Genomic DNA, 24,733 nt, shown 5'->3' with positions numbered 1-24,733 from the left:
ACCTTAAGACCTTTCAGTTTGCCTGGCACTTTTTCCTTTGTAATAGCAATGGCACTCACTCCTGCTCCCTGACACTCACAGACCCCTGGTACATTGCTGGTGTCTTCCACAGCAAAGTACCCATTATGCTAATCTACCTTTCATTTTTTCCCCCATTACTTCCTCAGTAACATCATTTTCCAGTGGTTTAATATCAACTCCAACCTCCCTTTTATGCTTTATATAAATGAAAAAATCTTTGATTATCCTGCTTTATATTATTGGCTAGGTTGCCCTCATATTTAATCTTTTCCCTTCTTAGTTGCCTTTTGTTGGATTTGAAAAACTTCTCAATCATCCCACTTCTCAAACACCTTTGCTACCTTCTATGTCCTTTCCTTGGTTTTTATAGTCTTTAACTTCCCTTGTCAAACACGGTTGCCCATCTCTGCCATTTGAGAACTTCTTCCTCTATGGGCATATCTATCCTGCACCTTGCAAACTATTCCCAGAAACTTCAGCCATCTCTGCTCTGCTGTCATCCCCACCAGTATCCTCCTCCAATCCACCTGGGCAAGCTCCTCTTTCATGCCTCCGGAATTCCCTTTGTTCCATTGTGATACTGATACATGTGAGTTATGCTTCTCCCCCTCAAATTGCAGTATGAACTCTATCTCATTATAACCTCTGCCTCCTATGGGTTCCTTAACATTAAGCTCTCTTATAAGATCTGGGTTACTACACAACAGCCACGATAGCTTTTCCATGAGTTGGCTCAAGTACAAGCTGCTCTAAAAAGCCATCTGATAGGTATTCAACAAATCCCCTCCCTTGTGATCCAAAACCAATCTGATTTTCCCAATCCCTTTGCATATTGAAGTCCCCAATTACATTTGTGACATTACCTTTATTACAAGCCCTTTGCAATCTCGACCCCACATCTTGGCTACTATAGTGGGGCATATATATGATTCCCATACTGGCTTTTTAACCCTTGCCATTTCTTAACTCCACTCACAAAGATTCAACATCCTCTGGCCCTATGTCACCTCTTTCTAAAGATGAAATTGCTTCTTTTACCAGCAGAGTCACACCACCACCACTGCCAATTCCTGTTAATTGGGTTAGTCATTTACTTGGGAAAACTTCTAAAGAACAAAAACTAAATCAAGTAACTAGATGGTATTCCTTTGGTTTATTTGGGACACTATGCCCCATAATTGGGACAGAGATTGTTGCCGAACAGTTTCTAACTAGCGTCAGTCGCATGCACTTGCGTGCCTGTTAAACACCACACCATGCTTTGAGTGATCAGTTTTTAAATAGTGTTAGTTGTGTGTGCTTGCGTTCAAAAAGCAGTGATTTTGGTCACTGATAGCTAGTGAAAAATAAGCAGTGAGGCAAGACAGAACAGCTTTGCTCACAGCGGTTTCAAGCATTCAGGCTTGGAAATGGCAGAGACAGCCAGGAGTGAAAATGAAATCATTTCACTTCTTTAATATGTTAGGAATTATGAAAAATTTGAAGGTATCATCTATCATCTTAAATGTTACAATGAAAATGAAGATTTTGAGGATGCGGTCTAAGTATTGCATGAATGCAGTCCATCATCTGCACTCGATGTATGAACTAATTTTGCTCATTTACAGTCAATCAAAGAACACAGCAGATTAATTTAAAAGCGCAAACACGAAGAAATCTGCAGATGCTGGAAATTCAAGGAAATGCTGGTGGAACGCAGCAGGCCAGGCAGCATCTATAGGAAGAAGTAAAGTCGATGTTTTGGGCCGAGACTCTTCGTCAGGACTAACTGAAAGAAGAGATGGGGAGCAGTGAGAGGGGGCTTCATTAAACTCCCGCCAGAGAAGATTTAAACTTCTTCAGTGTAGGCATCACTGTCTCCCAACACTGTCACCAACCTTATCAACTCTGGGGATCTCCCATCCACTGCCACCAACCTCATTGTTCCCACACCTCACACTTTCCGTTTCTACCTCCTACCCAAGTTCCACAAACCTGCCTGTCCAGGTAGACCCATTGTCTCAGCTTGCTTCTGCCCCACTGAACTCACTTCTGCATACCTTGACACTGTTTTATCCCCCTCCCCCCCCCGTTCAATCCCTTCCCACCTATGTTCGTGACACTTCTCATGCTTTGAATTTTTCCAATGATTTTAAGTTCCCTGGCCCCCACCGTCTTATTTTCACCATGGATGTCCAGTCCCTATATACCTCCATCCCCCACCAGGAAGGTCTCAAAGCTCTCCGTTTCTTTTCAGATTCCAGACCTAACCAGTTCCCCTCTACCACCTCTCTCCTCCGTCTAGCGGAATTAGTCCTTACCCTTAATAATTTCTCCTTTGGCTCCTCCCACTTCCTCCAAACCAAGGGTGTAGCCATGGGCACCCATATGGGTCCCAGCTATGCCTGCCTTTTTTGTTGGCTTTGAGGAACAGTCCATGTTCCAAGGCTATACCGGTATCCATCCCCCTCTTTTCCTCCGCTACATCGACAACTGCATTGTCGCTGCTTCCTGCATGCATGCTGAGCTCATTGACTTCATTAACTTTGCCTCCAACTTTCACCCTGCCCTCAAATTTACCTGGTCCATTTCCAACACCTCCCTCCCCTTTCTTGATCTTTCTGTCTCCATCTCTGGAGACGGCCTATCTACTGATATCTACTATAAGCCCACAGACTCTCACAGCTACCTGGACTATTCCTCTTCCCACCTTGTCTCTTGCAAAAAGGCTATCCCCTTCTCACAATTCCTCTGTTTCCGCCGCACCTGCTCTCAGGATGAGGCTTTTCATTCCAGGACAATGTCTTCCTTTTTTAAAGAAAGGGGCTTTCCTTCGTCCACCATCAATTCTGCTTTCAAATGCATCTCTCCCATTTCACGCACATCTGCCCTCACCCCATCCTCCTACCACCCCACTAGGGATAGGGTTCCCCTTGTCCTTACGTACCACCCCACCAGCCTCCGGGTCCAACTTCCGCCACTTCTCCGCAACTTCTTCCGGCACTTCTCCCAGTGGCCACACTGTGGTAAACTATGTATACCTGTCTGGACACGCCCCTCTGCTGACTGCTCCTGTGGCTCCTCCCACAGACCCCTGTATAAAGGTGATTGGGGCACTGCTCCTCCCACAGTCTTCGAGATGTCGTGCTCCCTTTTACTGTTAATAAAAGCCTATCGTTTACTTCCAGTCTCCGAGAGTTATTGATGGTGCATCACACACATTTTAATTCCACACCCCATTCCCATTCTGATATGTCTATCCATGGCCTCTTCTATTGTCAAGATGAAGCCACACTCAGGTTGGAGGAACAACACCTTATATACCAGCTGGGTAGCCTCCAACCTGATGGCATGAACATTGACTTCTCTAACTTCTGTTAATGCCACCCCCTTTCTTACCCCATCCTTCCTTCCTTTATTTATTTATTCCCCCCCTTCTTTTTCTCTCTCTGTCCCCCTCACAATCACTCCTTGCCTGCTCTCCATCTCCCTCTAGTGCTCCCCTCCCCTCTTCTTTCTTCCTAGGCCTCCCGTCCCATGATCCTCTCCCTTCTCCAGCTGTGTATCCCTCTTGCCAATCAACTTTCCAGCTCTTAGCTTCATCCCTCCCCCTCCTGTCTTCTCCTATCATTTTGGACTCCCCCCCCCCACCCCACTTTCAAATCTCTTACTATCTCTTCTTTCAGTTAGTCCTGACGAAGGGTCTCGGCCCGAAATGTCCACTGTACTTCTTCCTGTAGATGCTGCCTGGCCTGCTGCGTTCCACCAGCCTTTTGTGCATGCAGCAAAAGTTATTCCCGTGGATAACTTAGCAACTAACACACAGTTTTGTAGTACTGCAGAGGTATTGGTAAGGTTCTAATTTGTTCTAACTTGTTAACAGATAAGGGAGAAGTGAAGAGCTAGTCACACTGGTGGTTAGGTGATGAAAGAAATGGAGCGGGATAGCAGCACTGGTTGGGCTGAAGGGCCTCTTACACTGTGGATAAGTGTCTGGTGCAGGAAGTGAAGTCACGTTGGACCCTGGGAATTGAGATTGGTGGGGGGGGGGGATTCAGCGATCCACGGGCTAGGCACCCACCTGGAGAGGTTCTCGAGTCTGATGCCGTACTTTGTCTCTGTGTCTTTGATGCCCAACTTGATGCTAAACTCTTTGTCCACGAGGAGGACGAAGGTGACAGCTCCCGAATCCGGCCTCATGTAGAGGACGAAGGAATCCTTCACCGCCAGCCACCTGCGGGCAAAGGAGATCACTCACAGTGGACTTGCAAACAACGGGGGCGTTCCGCCCTCACTCACCTTGGTCCCTTTACTCTTTCACCTCCCTGACTGCAAAGTTGTTTCCAGACCCATCCGTCAGACCACACGTCATAGCAGCAGAATTAGGCCATTCTGCCCAGCGAGTCTGCTCTGCCACTCCACCATGGCAGACTTATTTATATTTATTCCTGCTGCTGTTGATTAGGCGTTTGTACATTCTCCTCATGACCGTGTGTCTTTCTCCCAGATGCTCTGATTTCCTCCCACAGTCCACGACTAGTTGGCTAATTGAATGGCCTGGTCTTATTCGATTGGAAGGGCCTGTTATCATGTTGTATCTCTAAAATAAAATCAATAAAACATCTCCTCCCAACCTCATTCCCCTCCCTTCTCTCCATAACCTTTGGCACACTGACTAATGAAGAAACTATCAACCTCTGCGTCACCCACTATAGATAACATCCTCCTCACATCCACTCTATCTAGGCCTTTCAATATTCGAAAGGCTGTAAAGAGATACCCCACTCATTCATCTGAACTCCAGTAATTACAGGCCCAGAGTCATCAAACACTCCTCAATGTTGGAATGCTGGAACAGACTCAATGGGCCAAATGACCTGATTCTGCTCCGATGTCTTGTGGAATGAATTCAACTGCCTGGTCCCTGAGCTCTGGATCTTCCTCCCTAACCCTCCTCGATTTCTCTCCTTCTTCAGTTCCCCAGGCTCTCAAGCTCAGGAATTCCGCCTCCCCCCCAACTCTTCCTCTCACAGGGTAAGGGCTACACTTGCAAAATAGAGATTAGGCCATTCGGCCCATCAAGTCTTCTCCACCTTTTGGTCAAAGCTGATTTATTATCCCTCTCAACCCCATTCTCCTGCCGTCTCCCCATAATTATTGATGCCCTGACTAATCAAGAATCTACCATACTCCGCTTTACCATAGTGGCCTCCACAGTCCTCACTGAAGGTTTTTAGAGGGGCTGATGAAGGGAGAATGTCCTCCCCGGCGACGAGAGTCTGAGAACAAGGGCTTCAACACTAGAGATTCTACAGATGCTGGAAATCTTCAGCAAGCCACACAAAATGCTGGAGGAACTCAGCAAGTCAGGCAGCATCTATGGAGAGGAACAATCAGCCGATGATTCGGGCAAAGACCTTTCAGCTGGACTAAAAGGAAGGGGCGGAAATTTTACTGATGAGATGGAGAAGCTCTGCCACCTTCCTTTGCAGTTGAGACCTGCGATTTATTCATTTAATACCGCTATGGAATTTTGATCCTGTTCTTGGTGTGGGAAGGGTGCTGGGTTCTACCCGTATGGAGGCTGTACACTCAGTGGCCACTTTATTAGGTACACCTGCTCGGTAATGCAGATATCTAATCAGCCAATCATGTGGCAGCAACTCAATGCTTAAAAGCATGCAGACATGGTCAAGAGGTTCAGTTGTTGACAGACTAAACATTAGAATGGGGAAGAAATGTGATTTAAGTGACTTTGACCATTGGTGCCAGAATGGATAGTTTGAGTATCTCAGAAACTGCTGATCTCTTGGGATTTTCACGCACAACACTCTAGAATTTACAGAGAATGGTACGAGAAACAGAAAGAACATCCATTGAGTGGCAGTTCTGCAGGTGAAAACACCTCGGTAATGCCTCGTCAGAGGATCAAGCTCACAGTAACTCAAAAAACTGCGGGTGACCACACCTCTGAATGCACAACACATCAACATGTTGCAGCAAATGGGCTACATCTAAGAAAAGGAATAAACTATCAATGTTTTGGGCTGAGATCCATCATTCGGGGCCCAAAACATCGATTGATTATTCCTCTCCAACATGTGTTACTCTTAGGAACGGGGGTACCTAATAAAGTGGCCGCTCAGTGTAAGCTGATTGGTGTGGAAGATCGGCGTGGACTTTGATGAACAGAGGGAAAGGGAAGGTGGAAGGGCCAAATGGCCTACTCCTACCCCCAGGTCTCTCCTGCTTCTGGAAGTTTCTGTAAGGCTGCCCCTTTGAACAAGTTTCAGGCCACTTGCCCTAATGTCCCTAGCTGGGTTTCAGCCTTGCATGTGTGGAAGTTGTGGCAAGGCAAGAGTTAAGATAATGTCTGGCAGGACTTTCATATGAAGAAAGACTGGATCGACTAGGCTTATACTCACTGGAATTTAGAAGATTGAGGGGGGGATCTTATTGAAACGTATAAAATTCTAAAGGGATTGGACAGGCTAGACGCAGGAAGATTGTTTCCGATGTTGGGGAAGTCCAGAACGAGGGGTCACAGTTTAAGGATAATGGGGAAGCCTTTTAGGACCAAGATGAGGAGAAACTTCTTCACACAGAGAGTGGTGAATCTGTGGAATTCTCTGCCACAGGAAACAGTTGAGGCCAGTTCATTGGCTATATTTAAGAGGAAGTTAGATATGGCCCTTGTGGCTAAAGGGATCAGGGGGTATGGAGAGAAAGCAGGTACAGGGTTCTGAGTTGGATGATCAGCCATGATCATACTGAATGGCAGTGCAGGCTCGAAGGGCCGAATGGCCTACTCCTGCACTTATTTTCTATGTTTCTATGTCCAGACAAGAAAGGTCTAACTGGTTGCATCATTGTCTGGTGTGGAGACACAGCACGGGATCAGAAAAAGCTATAGAAAGTTGTAAGCTCAGCCAGCCCCATCACGGGCACCAGCCTCCCCAGCACCTGGGACACCTTCAAACGGTGATGACTCAAAAAGGCGGCATCCTTCATCAAGGACCCCCACCACCCAGGGCATACCCTCTTCTCACTGATACCATCAGGACGGAAATACACGAACCTCAAGACACACACTCAACAGCTTCTTCCCCTCCGCCATCAGATTTCTGAATGGACACTGAACCCACGAACACCACCTCACTCTTTTTGCCTCTCTTTTTGCTCTACTTATTTAATTTTTATATATATTTCTCACTGTAATTGCAGATTTTTATTATGTATTCTGCTGTACTGCTGCCACAAAACAATAAGTTTCATGACATAGTGCATGGTGTGATTCTAATTCTGATCTTTGAAACGAATAGCTTCCCTTTGCACAGCAGGGGGCTGCAGCTATCTGGCATACAGAGACAAGATGTGGATGCTTAGAAGGAAGCACAGCACACACCAACCAGGAGTCAAATACTTCACGAACTTCAGAGTACCATCGGTGGTCAGCCTGTATTGTGAAGGGTGGCTTTGCAGCTAAGGAATTCAAACGTGCAGAGTTTACCAAACGTTCACTGTCATTGCTAGTCAATTCTGTATAGAGTCATAGAACACAACAACACAGAAACAGGCCCTTCAGCCCATCTAGTCCATGCAGAACTATTATGCTGTCTTGTCCTATCAACCTGCACCCAGACGTAGCCCCCACAACTCTCCCATCCACATTTCTAAAGTTCTGCAAAATGTTGAAATCGAACCCGCATCCACCACTTCCACTGTCAGCTCATCGCACACACTCACCACCCTCTGAGTGAAGAAGTTCCCCCTAATGTTCTCCTAAAATATTTCACCTTTCACCCTTAACCCACAACTTCTAGTCCTAATCTCACCCACCCTCAGTGGAAAAGCCTGTTTGAATTTACCCTATCTATACGCCTCAAAATTTTGTATACCTCTATCAAATCTCCCCGCGTTCTCCTACGCTCCAGGGAATAAAGTCCCAACCTATTCAACCTTTTCCTACAACACAGGCCCTCAAGTTATATAAAAATGGCATTTCTCCATCATTTAATATCATTTCAGTACTGTACACACATATAAAGGAGAATGAAATCATCGTTATTCCAGATCTGATGCAGCACAAAATTAAACACAATAAGATAAAGAACACATTAGTAATAAAAACCACAATAAATATAAATACATAAGATAGCTTATATACACAGACTGATTGTATGTCCATAAAGTGACACTAGGCACAGGAGAGTCTGTACATAAGGTGACTAACGGGAAATGATAAAGTAGTGGTGGTTGGGGGTGTGGCGGGGTGGGTTAGTCGGTGGGGGTGTGGAGGGGTGGGTTAGTCGGTGGGGGTGTGGAGGGGTGGGTTAGTCGGTGGGGGTGTGGCGGGGTGGGTTAGTCGGTGGGGGTGTGGAGGGGTGGGTTAGTCGGTGGGGGTGTGGCGGGGTGGGTTAGTCGGTGGGGGTGTGGAGGGGTGGGTTAGTCGGTGGGGGTGTGGCGGGGTGGGTTAGTCGGTGGGGGTGTGGAGGGGTGGGTTAGTCGGTGGGGGTGTGGCGGGGTGGGTTAGTCGGTGGGGGTGTGGCGGGGTGGGTTAGTCGGTGGGGGTGTGGAGGGGTGGGTTAGTCGGTGGGGGTGTGGCGGGGTGGGTTAGTCGGTGGGGGTGTGGAGGGGTGGGTTAGTCGGTGGGGGTGTGGAGGGGTGGGTTAGTCGGTGGGGGTGTTGATCAGCCTGACTGCTTGGGGAAAGGAACTGTTTTCGAGTCTGTTGGTCCTGGTGTGGATGCTACGTAACCTCCTCCCCGACGGGAGTGGGACAGACAGTCCTGAGCAGGGTGGGTGGGATCCTTCATTACATGGTGACAGTGGCCAAGCTGTTCTACTTGAGCAGAAATAAAGTGTTTTTCAGGAAACAGTCTGAGCTTGCAGTAGTTAATCAGCAACATCATGTGCCCTGAGGTGTTTAATGAAGCACTGGGGGGTCGTGGCCAAGAGTGTCAGCTGGGGATCACACTAACACAACTATCGTTCCTACACAACATAACCTGGGGAAGTCAGACTTCCAGTTCAGAATCAGAATCAGGTTTATTAACACCGGCATGTGACGTGAAATTTGTTAGCAGCAGTTCAATGCATTACATAATATAGAAGAAAAAACCCCAAAATAAAATAATAATTAAATCAGTCAATTACAATATACGTATATTGAATAGATTAAAAATTGTGCAAAACACAGGAAGTACTACATATTAATACATTCACCTACCTCTTGGACCAGCGATAACACACCTGATTCCTCCCACAACAGTTGAGGCCGGGAATTCTGTGACCCCCGGAACGCTTCATCACAAAACCTTCCCTGCAAAAAGAGGAATTCTGATCAACCTCTGTCTGTGGCTGGGGTTGGCACACAGAACACAGAAGAGCACAGTAGAGTACAGGCCCTTTATCCAGGACCTCTCCAACCCCAGACCTTCTCTCCTGTCCCAAACTGCAGAGCCCTCACCACCAGACTCAAAGTCACCTTCACTCTCACTTCCATCAGACTCTTACACAGACTTCTCAAAGAACCTCGCCCCTGACGCTGTGCTGACTTTCCAACCTACCCCACCAAGGGGCATCATTTCAAGGTGATTGGAGGGAACTATAGGGGGGATGTCAGAGATTGTTTTTCCTTACACAGAGAGTGGTGGGTGTGCCGGGGCATTGGTAGAGGCAGATACATCAGGGACATTTAAGAAACTCTTAGACAGGCACATGGATGATGGAAAAATGGGGGAGGGAAGAGTTCGATTGATCTTCCATCACCACTACTGGAGCATAGGTCACAACAGAAGCTCACCAGAGTCCTCAGTCCTGGGCCAACAGAAGGTTGATTGGCTTCTGCCTTCCCACACAACTTCAACCATCTTCTAGGCGAAGTTCCTTCCTCTCCCAGGGATGAGTACTTCTGTAGGTCTGGGTTTTTACAGGATGGGGTTACTAACCCCATGCACATCCCTCCCCCTTTCACAGCCAGGTTTAGCAGAGTTACATTGATCGTAGAATAGAGGGAAAGGTTAGCACAACATCGGGGCTGGAGAGCCTGTACTGTGCTTTAGTGATACATATTCTATGTTTCCCTCCTCTCCCCGCCCACTCTGTCCCCATATCCTGGTCACCACCAAAACTGCTTCTGCCATTTCTCCTCCCCTCCAGCAAGTTCGGTCATCAGCTGCCCAAACTCAGTGTCCTTTGAGTAATGACCCCCCCCACCCCAGACTCCATCAGAGAGCTTTAACTTTCCTCCTGGGCCAGATTATCTCAGATAGGAGCGCACTGGCTTGGAGTCACAGGTAAGGACAGCAGGTCCCATTACCGGTAGACAGTGGAGCAACACTGCGTCTGGGCTGCCTCCAACCTGATGGTATGAGCAATGATTTCCCCCTCCCCTCCCTTATTCTTCAATTTCCTACTCTGGCCCTTTATCTCTTCTCTTCTTCTCAGCTGCCTGTCACCTCCCCCTGGTGCCCCTCCTTCTTCCCTTTCTCCCATGGTCCACTCTCCTCCAGCCCGCAACTATCATCTGCCAGTTGTCCTCATTCCCCCTCCCACCTTCTTATTCTGGCTTCTTCTCCCTTCCTTTCCAGGCCTGAAGAAAGGTCTTGGCCCGAAATGTCAACTGTTTATTCATTTCCATGGATGCTGTCAGGCCTGCTGAGCTCCTCCATGCATTTTGTGTTGCATTGGGGGGTGAGATAGGGTTTTACAAAAACCCAAAAGACACACTCACATACAGACTCATACCCGGGCTGGTGTTTTAACATCCAAACAGGTCACAGGAGGAGTTCAGCGTGAAAAACAGATGATAAGATTGCAAAACAACATATCAGGTTAAGGAAGGGATGAACCATGCTCCCCGTGACAAATTACATGACCAGTAACCAGACCCCTCCCCATGACAAATTACTAGTTCAGTTAGTGAAACTCTCCCTCACCACTAATTACTAGACCAGTAACTAGACCCCTCCCCATGACAAATTACTTGTCCAGTAAGAAAACCCCTCCCTCAGCCTCTGGATTAAACACAGCAGTAACCAAACGCCTCTCTTCCTCCTCACCCTGAAAGACGTTCTGGAAGACGGCAGGGTCAACACATCAGGAAGGCTGGTACGTGCACAAATGGGCTAAGTGGCCTCAATGTGTGCTATGAGACCCGGTGACAGTGAGATGGACAGAAAGGTGGTGCGAGGGGAAGGAATTTGCTCACTTACAGGCCCTTGGGTCCGAGGTGATGAATGAAAGAGACCTGGCTAACTCCAATGAACTCCATCTGTGGGAGAAACAAAGAAGGTCACTTGCATTTCTGATGTCCCAATAGCCTCACAAACTGGGGCAGGAAGAAGGCAGAAAGGTCCTACACAGCAAGAAAATAAACAGCCAGAAACCAGACTCTGTCAATCAGTCTGGAGGATGTCGGCAAGAAACAAGAGGCTGTAGATGCTGGACATCCAGAGCAACTCAACAGGGTCTTCGGACAGGAGTACACAGTCAATGTTTTGGGCTGAGACCCTTCCTCAGGACTGGAAAGGAAGGGGGAAGGTGCGAGGAGGGGAAAGGGGGAGGTTTGAGGAGGGGAAAGGGGGAGGTTTGAGGAGGGGAAAGGGGGAAGGTTTGAGGAGGGGAAAGGGGGAAGGTTTGAGGAGGGGAAAGGGGAAGGTGCGAGGAGGGGAAAGGGGAAGGTGCGAGGAGGGGAAAGGGGAAGGTTTGAGGAGGGGAAAGGGGGAAGGTGCGAGGAGGGGAAGGGGGAAGTTGAGAGGAGGGGAAGGGGAAGGTGCGAGGAGGGGAAAGGGAAAGGTTTGAGGAGGGGAAGGGGGGTTTGAGGAGGGGAAAGGGGAAGGTGCGAGGAGGGGAAAGGGGAAGGTTCGAGGAGGGGAAAGGGGAAGGTGCGAGGAGGGGAAAGGGGGAAGGTGCGAGGAGGGGAAAGGGGAAGGTGCGAGGAGGGGAAAGGGGAAGGTGCGAGGAGGGGAAAGGGGAAGGTGCGAGGAGGGGAAAGGGGAAGGTGCGAGGAGGGGAAAGGGGAAGGTGCGAGGAGGGGAAAGGGGAAGGTTTGAGGAGGGGATGCAGGACAAGCTGCCAGGTGGGTGGCTGGAGAAGAGAGTGAAGCATGGGAGAAAGGGAAGGAGGACGGGCACCAGGAAGAGGCAATGGGCAAGTGAGGATTTCAAAGTAAGCTTCATATCAAAGCACATATATGCCACCATACACTACCCCGCGATACATAATTTTTTTAATTGTATTTTGTTGAGATATAGTGAGGCATAGGCCCATTCTGGCCCTTTGAGCCACACCACCCAGCAATTCCCCCAAGTGAATGCTAGTCTAATTATGGGACAATTTACAATGAGCAATTAACCTACCAACTGCTACAGGTTTGGAATGCAAGAGGAAACCCATGGGGTCACTGGGAGAAAGTAGAAACTCCTTACAACCGGGTTGTTTGTACTGTTGGGGCATTGTGCTAACCACTAAGATGCTGTTCCTTGTGGGTATTCACAGAAACACAATAGAATTAATGGAAGACCATACCTAGCAGAGAGGACAAACAATCAATGTGCAAAAAACAACAAACTGTGCAAATACAAAAAGAAAACAAATAATAACAATGAATAAGCAGTAAGTATCGAGAACAGATGAAGAGACGTGTGAATAATAACCAATTTATATTTTTTTGGTTGACTCAGTGACAGACAAGCTGGATTGCGTTCATCTGCAGCTGCACTGGAGTGAAATGAGGAACTGTTGCAGAAACGTGGCTCCAGGCAACATCCAACCACCATCAATCTGCAGGCCATGACACTCGGGGACTTGGGCTAGATTTTGTTTCATAGTAAGCTTTTTTTTGTAACTGTATGTTTTTTCCCTGCTGTTGTGATTATATGTATGTGCTAAATGACTGCTGGTACTATGCTTCTCAAACCCGGCCCTCGAGGAACGCTGTTTTGTTTATCTGTATACACATGTATGGATGAATGACAATTAAACTTGAACCTGAAGGATCTAAAACTGTGACTGTCTACGAGCAAGGGGGCAGCCACTACTTGAGGGGAGGGTGCTGGACAGGCGCCCCTTTAGAAGATCCCACTGTGGGATCCTCTCCACTTCTTAACTTTTAACTCCCTGGAGAGCAGATGGATTGCGGACGTGAGCTCACCGTAGCGTGATAGTTCCGATACATGGGCATCTTCAGCAGCTTGGTCAGGTAATCCTCCAGCTGTTTCTGTGGGCACAAGAAAAGAGTCACAACTTCAAGTTCATGGTCATCACCGCACATACCCAGGGTTTAACTGCCATTAAAGTTAGCTTTTAGCAGCAGCAATCAAATAGATTAAAGGCATGACAAACATATATTAACATAAATTATACACAACTTTAGAGCATAGAACACTACGGCACACTACAGGCCTTTCAGTTGATGGTGTTGTGCCAAACATTTAATCTACTCTAAGACCAATCTAAAACTCCCCTGCTCCATAACCCATGACTTTTCAATCATCCATGTTTCTATTTGTGTTTCTTAAATGTCCCTAATGTACCTGCCTCTGACACCCCCACAGGCAATGCATTCCATGCACCCGCAATTCTCCATGGGGGAGGGGGTTTCTTCCAATCACCTTAAAATTATGCCCCCTTGTATTATCCATTTCCACCCTGAGAAAAAGTGTCTGGCTGGGCACTCGAACCATGTCTCTTGTCATTTTCTACACCTCTATCAGGTCACCCCTCATCCTCCTCCCTAAATCCCATTTCACAATTGAAAATCAGCAGGGCATCTCGATAAGCTTCCTTCATCCAGCTCCGGGGAAACATAGAACAGTACAGTACAGTACAGGACCTAATGCTGTGCTGACCTTTGAACCTAGTCTGAAATCCATCTGACCCTCCATTTTCCTGTCACCCCTCTACCTACCTAACAGTTTCTTAAATGTCCCCAATGTATCTGCCTCGAACAACACCCCTGGCATCGTAGCCACCACTCTCCGTGTTAAAACCTTACCTCTGACATGCCCTCTACACTTCCCTTTGAAACTCTGCCCCATCGTATTAGTTGTTTCCACCCTAGGAAAAGGTCTGTGGCTGTTCACTCAATCTGCGCATCTTATCATCTTGTACACTTCAGTCGAGTCACCTCTTATCCTCCCTTACTCCACAGAGAAAAATCCTGGCTCGCTCAACCTATCCTTATACACAATAACTTACATGACAAACTAAACTAAAATAAACACAAACACAACACACTAGATGGGCTGAAGGGCCTGTTTCTGTGCTGTACTTTCCTACGACTCTAACATTACTGTAAACCAGAATTCATGACTTTCAGACCGGTTCAGGAACCTGATGTCAGAGGGGGGTGGAGCATTGAGGTGTGGCCCTGCCCGATGACAGCCACACGAAGAAGGCATGGCCTCGAACAGGAGGGCCCCTGATGATGGATGTCACCTTCCTGCGATATCACCTCTAGTAGACATCCTGAATGGCTGAGCCCACCAGCCCACTGTTGAATGGTTCCCCAGTACGATAAGATGGCCTCTTGACCTCACAATGTGCCTCGTAATGGCCTTGCAAATGACAAATCTCACTCTACCTTTCGATGTACGTGTGACAAGCAAAACTAATTAGAGGAAAGTATCGGGGGACGTTGATAGTAGGGAACGGACAACAATGACTTCAGGAGAGCTCACCTGCCCCCAAAAAATTGGAGAATAACGCTACACCCCACTTGCCAATGGCCTTTGAGTCATCTGTTGCAGGTAAACCAGGGAACTGTTTTGTAATTAAGCTGTACCACATGCATTGTGAGTATCTGTTCTGCACGGACTGGAGTAGTACCGCAATCTCGTTGTCTTGATCCACAACAATGAAGTTCTGTTCTATTCTATTGTAATATTAAAGATCAGCTGGGAAAGTGGGCCAAGGAAAGGCAGGAAGAATTTAACTCAGACGTGTGTGGAGTTACGTATTGTGGGAGTTAGACCAGGGTAGGACATACACTGTAAACTGTGGAGTTTTGAAGAACAAAGAAACCTCGAGGTACAAGCACATTGAGAACATGAATTGAGGTAGATGGGTGATGAAAGAAATAATGAGATAAATGCAAGAGATTCTGCAGGTGCTGGAAATCTAGAGCAACACACAAAATGCTGGAGGAGCTCAGCAAGCCAGGCAGCATCCATGGAGGGGAATAAACAGTCGACATTTCAGGTCGAGACTCTTTGTCAGGATTGAAGTTATGTACAGCATTTCAGGAAGTTTGACCAGGGCAGGGTGTACACAGCAAATACCAGGGCCTTGGAGAGTGTTGTAGAACAAAGTCCCTGGCATGTAAGGGCATAGAGAATGGAACTAAAATACATAATCTTTTCAAAGTTGGTGGAGGTGGAATGCTGGACGACAGAAAGGATCGCGAGATCTCGGAAAGCTGCAGCGGGTAAGGCTGGAGGGGGATCTGAAATGGAGAAGGGGAGGTGTGACTGGGAGTGGGTGCCCTCTCTCGCTCAGTTCCAGCAGCCCACACAGTGGGGGCAGGGGGTGGATTCCAGTAACGTACCCGGCGGCTGGAGATTTGCTCTTCCCTCACAATGTGATCGGAGCTGCGGGGTAATGACGGCATGGTCCGGGGTTCCCCTCGCTTTACCGTCTGCCTTCGTACCGTGAAGCTATGGTGCAAGAAACCAGAAAGAAAAGCCTTCAGTAAAATATCCTCATAAACCACATATTCCCAGAGCCCACAGATTCTCCCCATCACTCACTCTCCCCACTCCCGGAGCCCACAGATCTCCCCATCAACATTCCCCATATTCATTAAATCCCCTCCCAGAGCCCACAGATTCTCCCCATCACTCACTCTCCCCACTCCCGGAGCCCACAGATCTCCCCATCAACATTCCCCATATTCATTAAATCCCCTCCCAGAGCCCACAGATTCTCCCTATCACTGATTCTCCCCACCCACTAACTCCCCTCCCAGAGCCCACAGATTCTCCCCATCACTCACTCTCCCCACTCAAAAAATCCATTCCCGGAGCCCACAGATCTCCCCATCAATTCCCCATATTCATTAAATCCCCTCCCAGAGCCCACAGATTCTCCCCATTACTGACTCATCACACCACTAAACACATTCTCACAGCCAATGGGTACTCTCCCCGAGCACCAGCTCTCCCAATATCCACTGTATCCACCAACTTCACAAAGTGTTCTCCAGTGTAGTTCCCATCTTCACCACCCCTTCTCAGTCTGACCCCCTGTGGCACACACCACCTACAGTGACCATCACATTCACTCTCCAACTGAACATCAACACCCCCTTCAAGTTCAATCCTCATTCATCCATACAGATACCCTGGGCCCAGACGTAAATGCAATCATGACTAAAGTATGGCAGGGGCTCCACTTCCTTCAAAGTTTACGAAGGTTCGCCCGATATTTAAATCGTTGACGAACTTTGACTTATGTGCGGTGCAGAGTTTATTGACTAGTTACATCGCAGCCTGGTACGGAAACATCAGTGTGTCACTGGCTTGTGTATTGACTGACGGTGCAGCCTAATATGGAAACGGCAATGCCCTCGTGTGGAAAGGCCTACAGTAAGATAGTGGATATAGTCCAGTCCATCACGAGCAAAAACCTCCCCAGCATTGAGCACATCTACATGGAGCACTGTCGTAGGAAAGCAGCGTCCACCATCAAGGACACCCAACATCCAGGGTACACTCTCTTCTCATCAGGCTCTTGAACCAGAGGGGACAACTTCACTTGCCCCAACACTAAACTGTTCCCACAGCCAATGGACTCTCTTTTAAGGACTTTTCATCTCATATTTTCAATATTTATTGCTTATTTATTAATTATTATTACTTATTTTTTCATTCGCATTTGCACAATTTGTTATCTTTAACACATTGGTTGTTTGTCTATCTGTTGGGTGCGGTCTTTCATTAATTCGGTTATGGTTCTTGGATCTGTTACAAGGAATTGCATCTCAGGGTTGTATATGGGGACACACACATACTTGACAATAAATTTACTTTGAACTTTGAGCATGAGTACTGCCAAACGACACAGCGTACCTGAGGCCAAGGTGCAAATCAGAGAGCCAAGCCTGACACACAGCACGTATAGTTACAACAGCAGAGAAACAGTCTGAGGTCCTGCCCCGTAGGTTGATGGTGTACGGAGTGTTCCCCCGAGAACAGCAAGGTTATTGGGACACGAAGAAACTCGGTCTCTGCTTCACTTTGGACACACAGTAATTCACTGCTCCTTCATCACTCACCGCTGAAACTTCTTCCCTGCCGACACTTTCTGCGGCAGTTCAGCATGAAAACTTGCAAGTGCCTCTGCACGGATAATCTTGGAGCAACAATATCCGATGTTTCTACCAATAATTGTGTTTACATGTAAAATTCTGGAGGTCGGGCAGCATCAGGAGGCTGTCGGCTGGTAGTGGTTGACCACAGACATCGCATCTTAGCTGTCTACGTGATACACAAGCCAGGGCAGTACGATATGGAGAGCAAGCTCCCCCTCTCCACACATCCGATGAACCCAAAGGACCGGCAGAGACTGATACCACAGGAGCTGCCAGTCAGCAGGGAACTCGGTGTAGGGCTGCCTGAAGAACTCCAGGTCCAGATTTCTCTTCTGGGCTTACTCGCGAAACCTTCCCCACGAGCAGGTATGGCCACGAGGAAGCAGAGGTTTCAGATCAGAGATTTCCTTCTACGAGATGAGCTATCAACCATGGCTGATAAGCCCCATATACCCAGAACAACTGGTTTCAAGGCACCAGTAACCCATCTTTGCCCCTTCTCCTGTCAGTAGAAACAGTTTTGCTGCCCTAGTAACTCAGCCACACGTGAAGGCCAGGAGCTGGACTTGGTTGTCAGAGGCTATTCGAGACGCACGTTATTAGGAGCATTTAATAGTCAGTGGGAGCTTGTCCCCAATACCACCCCAACACTGACAACTTTAAGGAACCAGATAGAGGGGTTAAAAGAGGTGACGATTTGGGCTGAGACCCTTCATCAGGATTCATTACAAATGCAGATTAACATAAATTAAGATTTATAAGATTAGATTTATTATTCACATACGTCTAAACATCCAGTGAAATGTGTCGTTTGTGTTAATAACCAACGCCGACGAGGTTGTGCTGGGAGCAGCCCACAAGTGTCATTCACACTCCTGGTGCCAACGTCGCTAACTCACTAACCCTAACCCGTACAACTTCAGAGTGTGCAAGTTCACAGGAAGAACATGCAAACACCTTACAGACAGCAGGAGCAATTGAACCCCAAATCACCGGCGCTGAAAAGCGTTATGCTAACTGCTATGGACTTTGATGAAAAAAAATAGACTAATCATAATGACGGTCGTGCAAGAGATGGAACGTTCAGGTTGGTTTGGGAATCTGATGGTGGAGGGGATGAAAGCCCCGAAGCATCAACTGATTATTCCTCTCCATAGATACTGCCTGGCCTGCTGAGTTCCTGCAGCATTGTGTGATTTCCAGCAACTGCAGAATCTCGTGTTTATCCATGTCCCCCATTCCCTTCATAGTCACAGTTCAAACGACGCTGTTTTGTTCAGCTGTGTACGCCTATATGTGCGAATCACAATTAAAATTGAACTTGAACTATCCAATATGTCGGAGTTTCACGCGTATACTTACATCAAGGTCATAAAGTAATATTGCACAGGAAATGGCCCTTCAGCCCACAATCTCTATGCTAGACCATCAGGTATTCAACACACTAATACCATCTCACTTTCCACATATTTGCACCAACTCTTCCCGCACCCTCCCTCAGGATTCCACCTCTCACCAACACACTTGGGACAACACAGAGCGGCCAATAAATTTACTGATCTGGAGGAACTCAGCAAGTTTGATTTGTTGATTTCCTCCGGTATTTCATGTGTGTGTTGCTCAAGGTTTCTAGCATCTGCGGAAACTTGAGTTAATAATTGTACTGAGGTGCATTGAGGTGTGTTCGGAGAAACCTGGGATGAATGGTAAACATACCAGGGTGATTATCGACAATGAGGGAGAGGTACTGTCATTCTGATAAACATCTTCCACAACATTACAGACTGAAAAACAGATCAACAGGTTCCTCAGCTTTGACTGGGCGTGAACAACTGTGGGGTACGATTGAACTTCCCTACGTACTGAGTATGTACACTTCCCTTCACCACTGAACTACATAGGGGGAAAATTCAAATCCTAATAATAATCATTATTAATTCTGGCACCTGGGAAATGAGTGTGCTTGGGTTGCCTCAACTACCTCAGGTTCTACAAACTTGAACTGAGAAATAATAAATAACTTACTTATCGAGCACCTTTCACAGAGACAACATAATTCAAAGTGCTTTACAATGGGATAAAGTGCAAAGATGAAAATAAAAGGAAAAATAAAAATAAATTTGAAGATAAAAGACAGAAAGAGAGTTAGTTAAAAACAAGGTTAAATAAGTAGGTTTAGAGTTAGTATTTAAAAGTGTCAATGAGTCACATCCCTTACAGTTTTAAGCATGGAATTCCACAGTTCAGCAGCCTAGTTCAAACAAGCTGAGCTGCCGATTATTTTTCGAGGGAGATTGTTTAAATTTAAGAGACCGGCAGAAGAGGACCTGAGAGCTCGAGCAGGATTATAAATCAAAACCGATTCTGTGATGTGCTCTGGACCCAGACCATTGAGAGGTTTAAAAACAAGAGAACCTTAAAATCAATTCTAAAAGATATGATCGTTGATTATAACAGCAGTAGACATGCTCTAAGACAGAAAAACTCTTCAATCTATATAAAACTACTGAACAGATCCGTAAGATTGCAGCAAGACAGACAAATTGGTAGAATGGGTAAAAAAGTGTCAGATGGAATACAGTGGTGGGAAATGTATGATAATGCATTTTGGTAAAAGGAACAATAGTGTGGACTAGAGAGAAAATTCAAATATCAGAGGTGCAGAGGGACTTAGCCGTCCTTGTGCAAGACTCTCTGAAGGTTAATTCACAGGTTGAGTCAATGGTAAAGAAGGAAAATGCAATGCTGGCATTTATTTCAAGGGGAATAGAATATATAAGCAATGAGATAATGCTGAGGCTTTATAAGACACTAGTCAGGCTGCATTTAGAGTATTATCAAAGATTTGGGCCCCATACCTCAGAAAGGATGTGTTGTCATTGGAGAGAGTCCAGGGGAGGTTCATGAGGATGATTCTGGGAATGAAGGGGTTAACATGTGAGGAGCGTTTGGCAGCTTTGGGCCTGTACTCACTGGAACTTAGAAGAATGTGGGGTGGTGGGAATCTCATTGAAACCTACCGAATGTTGAAAGGGTAGATAGGGTAGGTACGGACAGGATGTTTCCTATGGTGGGGGTATCGAGAACTAGAGGGCACAGCCTCAGAATTGAGGGGCGACCTTTTAGAACAGAGGTAAGAAGGATTTTTTTTCGTCCGAGAGTAGTAATTCTGCTGAATGCTCTGCCCAGACTACGGAGGAGGCCACGTCCATGCGTATATATAAGATGGAAGCTGATCGTTTCCTGATCGGTCGGAGCATCAAAAGACATGGCGAGAAGGCAGTTCTATGAGGTTGAGTGGGTTCCAGCATCAGCCATGATGGAGCAGAGTCGATGGATTGAATGGTCTAATTCTGCTCCTATATCTTATGGTTTAAGATGATAAGGATGGAGCCATAGCTTCACAATCAACCTCATTCTAGTAGATTATGACAATCACAATCTAGCTTGTTATGATGAATTTCAGTAAAGCAATCTAAACACAAGAGATTCTGCAGATGCTGGAAGTACACACACACACACACACACACACACACACACACACACACACACACACACACACACACACACACACACACACACACACACACACACACACACACACACACACACACACACACACACACACACACACACACACACACACACACACACACACAATCACAATGCTGGAGGAACTCAGCAGATCCGGCAGTTTCTACGACAAGGTGCAAAGAGACAAGACTTCAGGCCGAGACCTTTCGGGGATGCTGTCTGACCAGCTGAGTTCCTTCAGCAATTTGCCTCAGAATGGTAGATTCCAGTGGGACAGAAATACTTTTCAATCTATACAAGACTACTGATCCGTGCCCCAGTACAATAAGATGGACCCTTGACCTCACAGTCTACCTCGTTCTGATCTTGCACCTTATTGTGTGTCTGCACTTGACTTTCGCTTCATTCTGCGTTCTGTTATTCTCTCCCCTTGTACTGCCTCAATGTCAACAGCCAAATAAATTTATTATCAAAGAACATGTATGTCAGCTGGTGGTGTGACGGCATCCGGACTGGAATTCGAGGCAAGTGGTCCCGGGTTTGAATCCGGCCAGCTCCATCCACGCTGGGTGAGCACCAAGCTAGCAACTCAGTATCGTAAAAAAACAGACAAAATGCTAAAGAAACGGCAAGGTGGCCATCCGATGTGCCACGAGGCATGGAGACGAACTACAACAACGTGTATGTAACCGTGAGAGTCATTCCCCGGCAGGCAATCACAGGAAAATAAAGAGATACTACAGAATTTATGAAAAATTATACATGAACAAAGACTGACAAAAAACTAATGTGTAAAAGACAAATTGTGCAAATAAATAAAAGTGAAATATAAAAGTGTACTGATGTTAAGATTTGAATGTATGTATGCAAAGCAGTTTCTCACCATAACTCAATTCTTGCGACAGTAGCAAACCAGTTTATTCGCCAGTCTGTAAGACACACCACTCACATGCCCCTTTACATCAACAGTGGAGAGCATCCTGACGAGCTGTATCATGGGTAGAAACTGCTCTGTGGTGACAATAGACAATAGGTACAGGGGTAGGCCATTCGGCCCTTTGAGCCAGCACCACCATTCAATGTGATCATGGCTGATCATCCACAATCAGTACCCCGTTCCTGCCCTCTCCCCATATCCCTTGACTCCGCTAACTTTAAGAGCTCTATCTAACTCTTTCTGGTGGGCAGGGAGGCTCTGCAATGGGAATTCAAACTGCACAACACATCACTGGTGCAAGTTTACCCACCATCAAGGACATACATACAGAGAGGTGACGGAAAAGGGCCAGTAACATCATGAAGGATCCCACCCACCCTACTCATGGACGGTTTGTCCCTCTCCCATCAGGGAGGAGGCTACGTAGCATCCATGCCAGGACCGCCAGACTCAAAAACAGTTACTTCACCCACGCAGTAAGGATGATCAAAACACCACCTACTAACGCACCACTACCTCATTATTTCCCCTTAGTCACCATATTTACAGTCTAGTGACATTCTATGTGCGTAACTCAATCTATGTATAGAAGTTCTCAGATGTATTTATATTGTGTTTTTATTACTGTGTTCTTTATCTTATTATGTATTTTTGTGTTGCATCGGAGTAACAATTACTTCATTACACTTGTGTACTGGAAATGGCATTAAACAATCTTGAATCCTTAATCTGACTGTCCTCCTCTCTGTGGATGCTGCCTTGTGTGCTGTGCATTATAGAGTTCTACAGGGTAGAAACAGGCCCTGCTGTGTCTATCCCGATGACCATGCCTGTACTAATCCCACCTGTTTGCATTAATTCCATATCCTGCACATTCCAGAGTCTCAGGACCCACACCACCAGGTTCAGGAACAGCTATTACCCCTCAATCATCAGGTCCCACACCACCAGGTTCAGGAACAGTTATTACCCCTCAATCATCAGGTCCCACACCACCAGGTTCAGGAACAGTTATTACCCCTCAACCATCAGGTCCCACACCACCAGGTTCAGGAACAGTTATTACCCCTCAACCACCAGGTCCCACACCACCAGGTTCAGGAACAGTTATTACCCCTCAGCCATCAGGTCCCACACCACCAGGTTCAGGAACAGTTATTACTCCTCAACCATCAGGTCCCACACCACCAGGATCAGGAACAGCTATTAACCCTCAACCATCAGGTCCCACACCACCAGGTTCAGGAACAGTTATTACTCCTCAACCATCAGGTCCCACACCACCAGGTTCAGGAACAGTTATTACCCCTCAGCCATCAGGTCCCACACCACCAGGTTCAGGAACAGTTATTACTCCTCAACCATCAGGTCCCACGCCACCAGGTTCAGGAACAGTTATTACCCCTCAACCATCAGGTCCCACGCCACCAGGTTCAGGAACAGTTATTACCCCTCAACCATCAGGTCCCACGCCACCAGGTTCAGGAACAGTTATTACCCCTCAACCATCAGGTCCCACGCCACCAGGTTCAGGAACAGTTATTACCCCTCAATCATCAGGTCCCACGCCACCAGGTTCAGGAACAGTTATTACCCCTCAACCATCAGGTCCCACACCACCAGGTTCAGGAACAGTTATTACCCCTCAACCATCAGGTCCCACACCACCAGGTTCAGGAGCAGTTATTACCCCTCAACCATCAGGTCCCACACCACCAGGTTCAGGAACAGTTATTACTCCTCAATCATCAGGTCCCACACCACCAGGTTCAGGAACAGTTATTACCCCTCAACCATCAGGTCCCACACCACCAGGTTCAGGAACAGTTATTACTCCTCAATCATCAGGTCCCACACCACCAGGTTCAGGAACAGTTATTACCCCTCAACCATCAGGTCCCACACCACCAGGTTCAGGAACAGTTATTACTCCTCAACCATCAGGTCCCACACCACCAGGTTCAGGAACAGTTATTACTCCTCAACCATCAGGTCCCACACCACCAGGTTCAGGAACAGCTATTAACCCTCAACCATCAGGTCCCACACCACCAGGTTCAGGAACAGTTATTACCCCTCAATCATCAGGTCCCACACCACCAGGATCAGGAACAGTTATTACTCCTCAACCATCAGGTCCCACACCACCAGGTTCAGGAACAGCTATTAACCCTCAACCATCAGGTCCCACACCACCAGGTTCAGGAACAGTTATTACCCCTCAATCATCAGGTCCCACAACACCAGGTTCAGGAACAGTTATTACTCCTCAATCATCAGGTCCCACACCACCAGGTTCAGGAACAGTTATTACCCCTCAGCCATCAGGTCCCACACCACCAGGTTCAGGAACAGTTATTACTCCTCAACCATCAGGTCCCACACCACCAGGTTCAGGAACAGTTATTACTCCTCAACCATCAGGTCCCACACCACCAGGTTCAGAAACAGTTAATACCCCTCAACCATCAGGTCCCACACCACCAGGTTCAGGAACAGTTATTACCCCTCAACCATCAGGTCCCACACCACCAGGTTCAGGAACAGTTATTACCCCTCAACCATCAGGTCCCACACCACCAGGTTCAGGAACAGTTATTACTCCTCAACCATCAGGTCCCACACCACCAGGTTCAGGAACAGTTATTACCCCTCAACCATCAGGTCCCACACCACCAGGTTCAGGAACAGTTATTACCCTTCAACCATCAGGTCCCACACCACCAGGTTCAGGAACAGCTATTAACCCTCAACCATCAGGTCCCACACCACCAGGTTCAGGAACAGTTATCACCCCTCAACCATCAGGTCCCACACCACCAGGTTCAGGAACCGTTATTACTCCTCAACCATCAGGTCCCACACCACCAGGTTCAGGAACAGTTATTACTCCTCAACCATCAGGTCCCACACCACCAGGTTCAGGAACAGTTATTACCCCTCAACCAT

The 24,733-nt window shown here is 47.1% G+C and overlaps 1 protein-coding gene across 4 annotated transcripts in view; it reads right to left on the bottom strand.

Moving 5' to 3' along the window:
- The window catches only part of LOC140725789 (phospholipase D1-like), a 228,636-nt gene that overhangs the window by 114,664 nt on the left and 89,239 nt on the right, over positions 1 to 24,733 (bottom strand). For all 4 annotated transcript variants that reach the window (XM_073041705.1, XM_073041706.1, XM_073041704.1 and 1 more), the window contains 5 exons: positions 15,550 to 15,658; positions 13,156 to 13,221; positions 11,216 to 11,274; positions 9,229 to 9,321; positions 4,082 to 4,234 (listed from right to left, as the gene is read on the bottom strand). In XM_073041705.1, the coding sequence (XP_072897806.1) occupies positions 4,082 to 4,234; positions 9,229 to 9,321; positions 11,216 to 11,274; positions 13,156 to 13,221; positions 15,550 to 15,658 (480 nt within the window). The remainder of the gene's footprint in view (positions 1 to 4,081; positions 4,235 to 9,228; positions 9,322 to 11,215; positions 11,275 to 13,155; positions 13,222 to 15,549; positions 15,659 to 24,733) is intronic.

The sequence above is a fragment of the Hemitrygon akajei genome, chromosome 3 (assembly GCF_048418815.1).
Source record: "Hemitrygon akajei chromosome 3, sHemAka1.3, whole genome shotgun sequence".
Lineage (NCBI taxonomy): Eukaryota > Metazoa > Chordata > Chondrichthyes > Myliobatiformes > Dasyatidae > Hemitrygon > Hemitrygon akajei.
The sequence above is the reverse complement of the archived record's forward strand: the minus strand, read 5'-3'. Positions and strand labels throughout refer to the sequence as shown.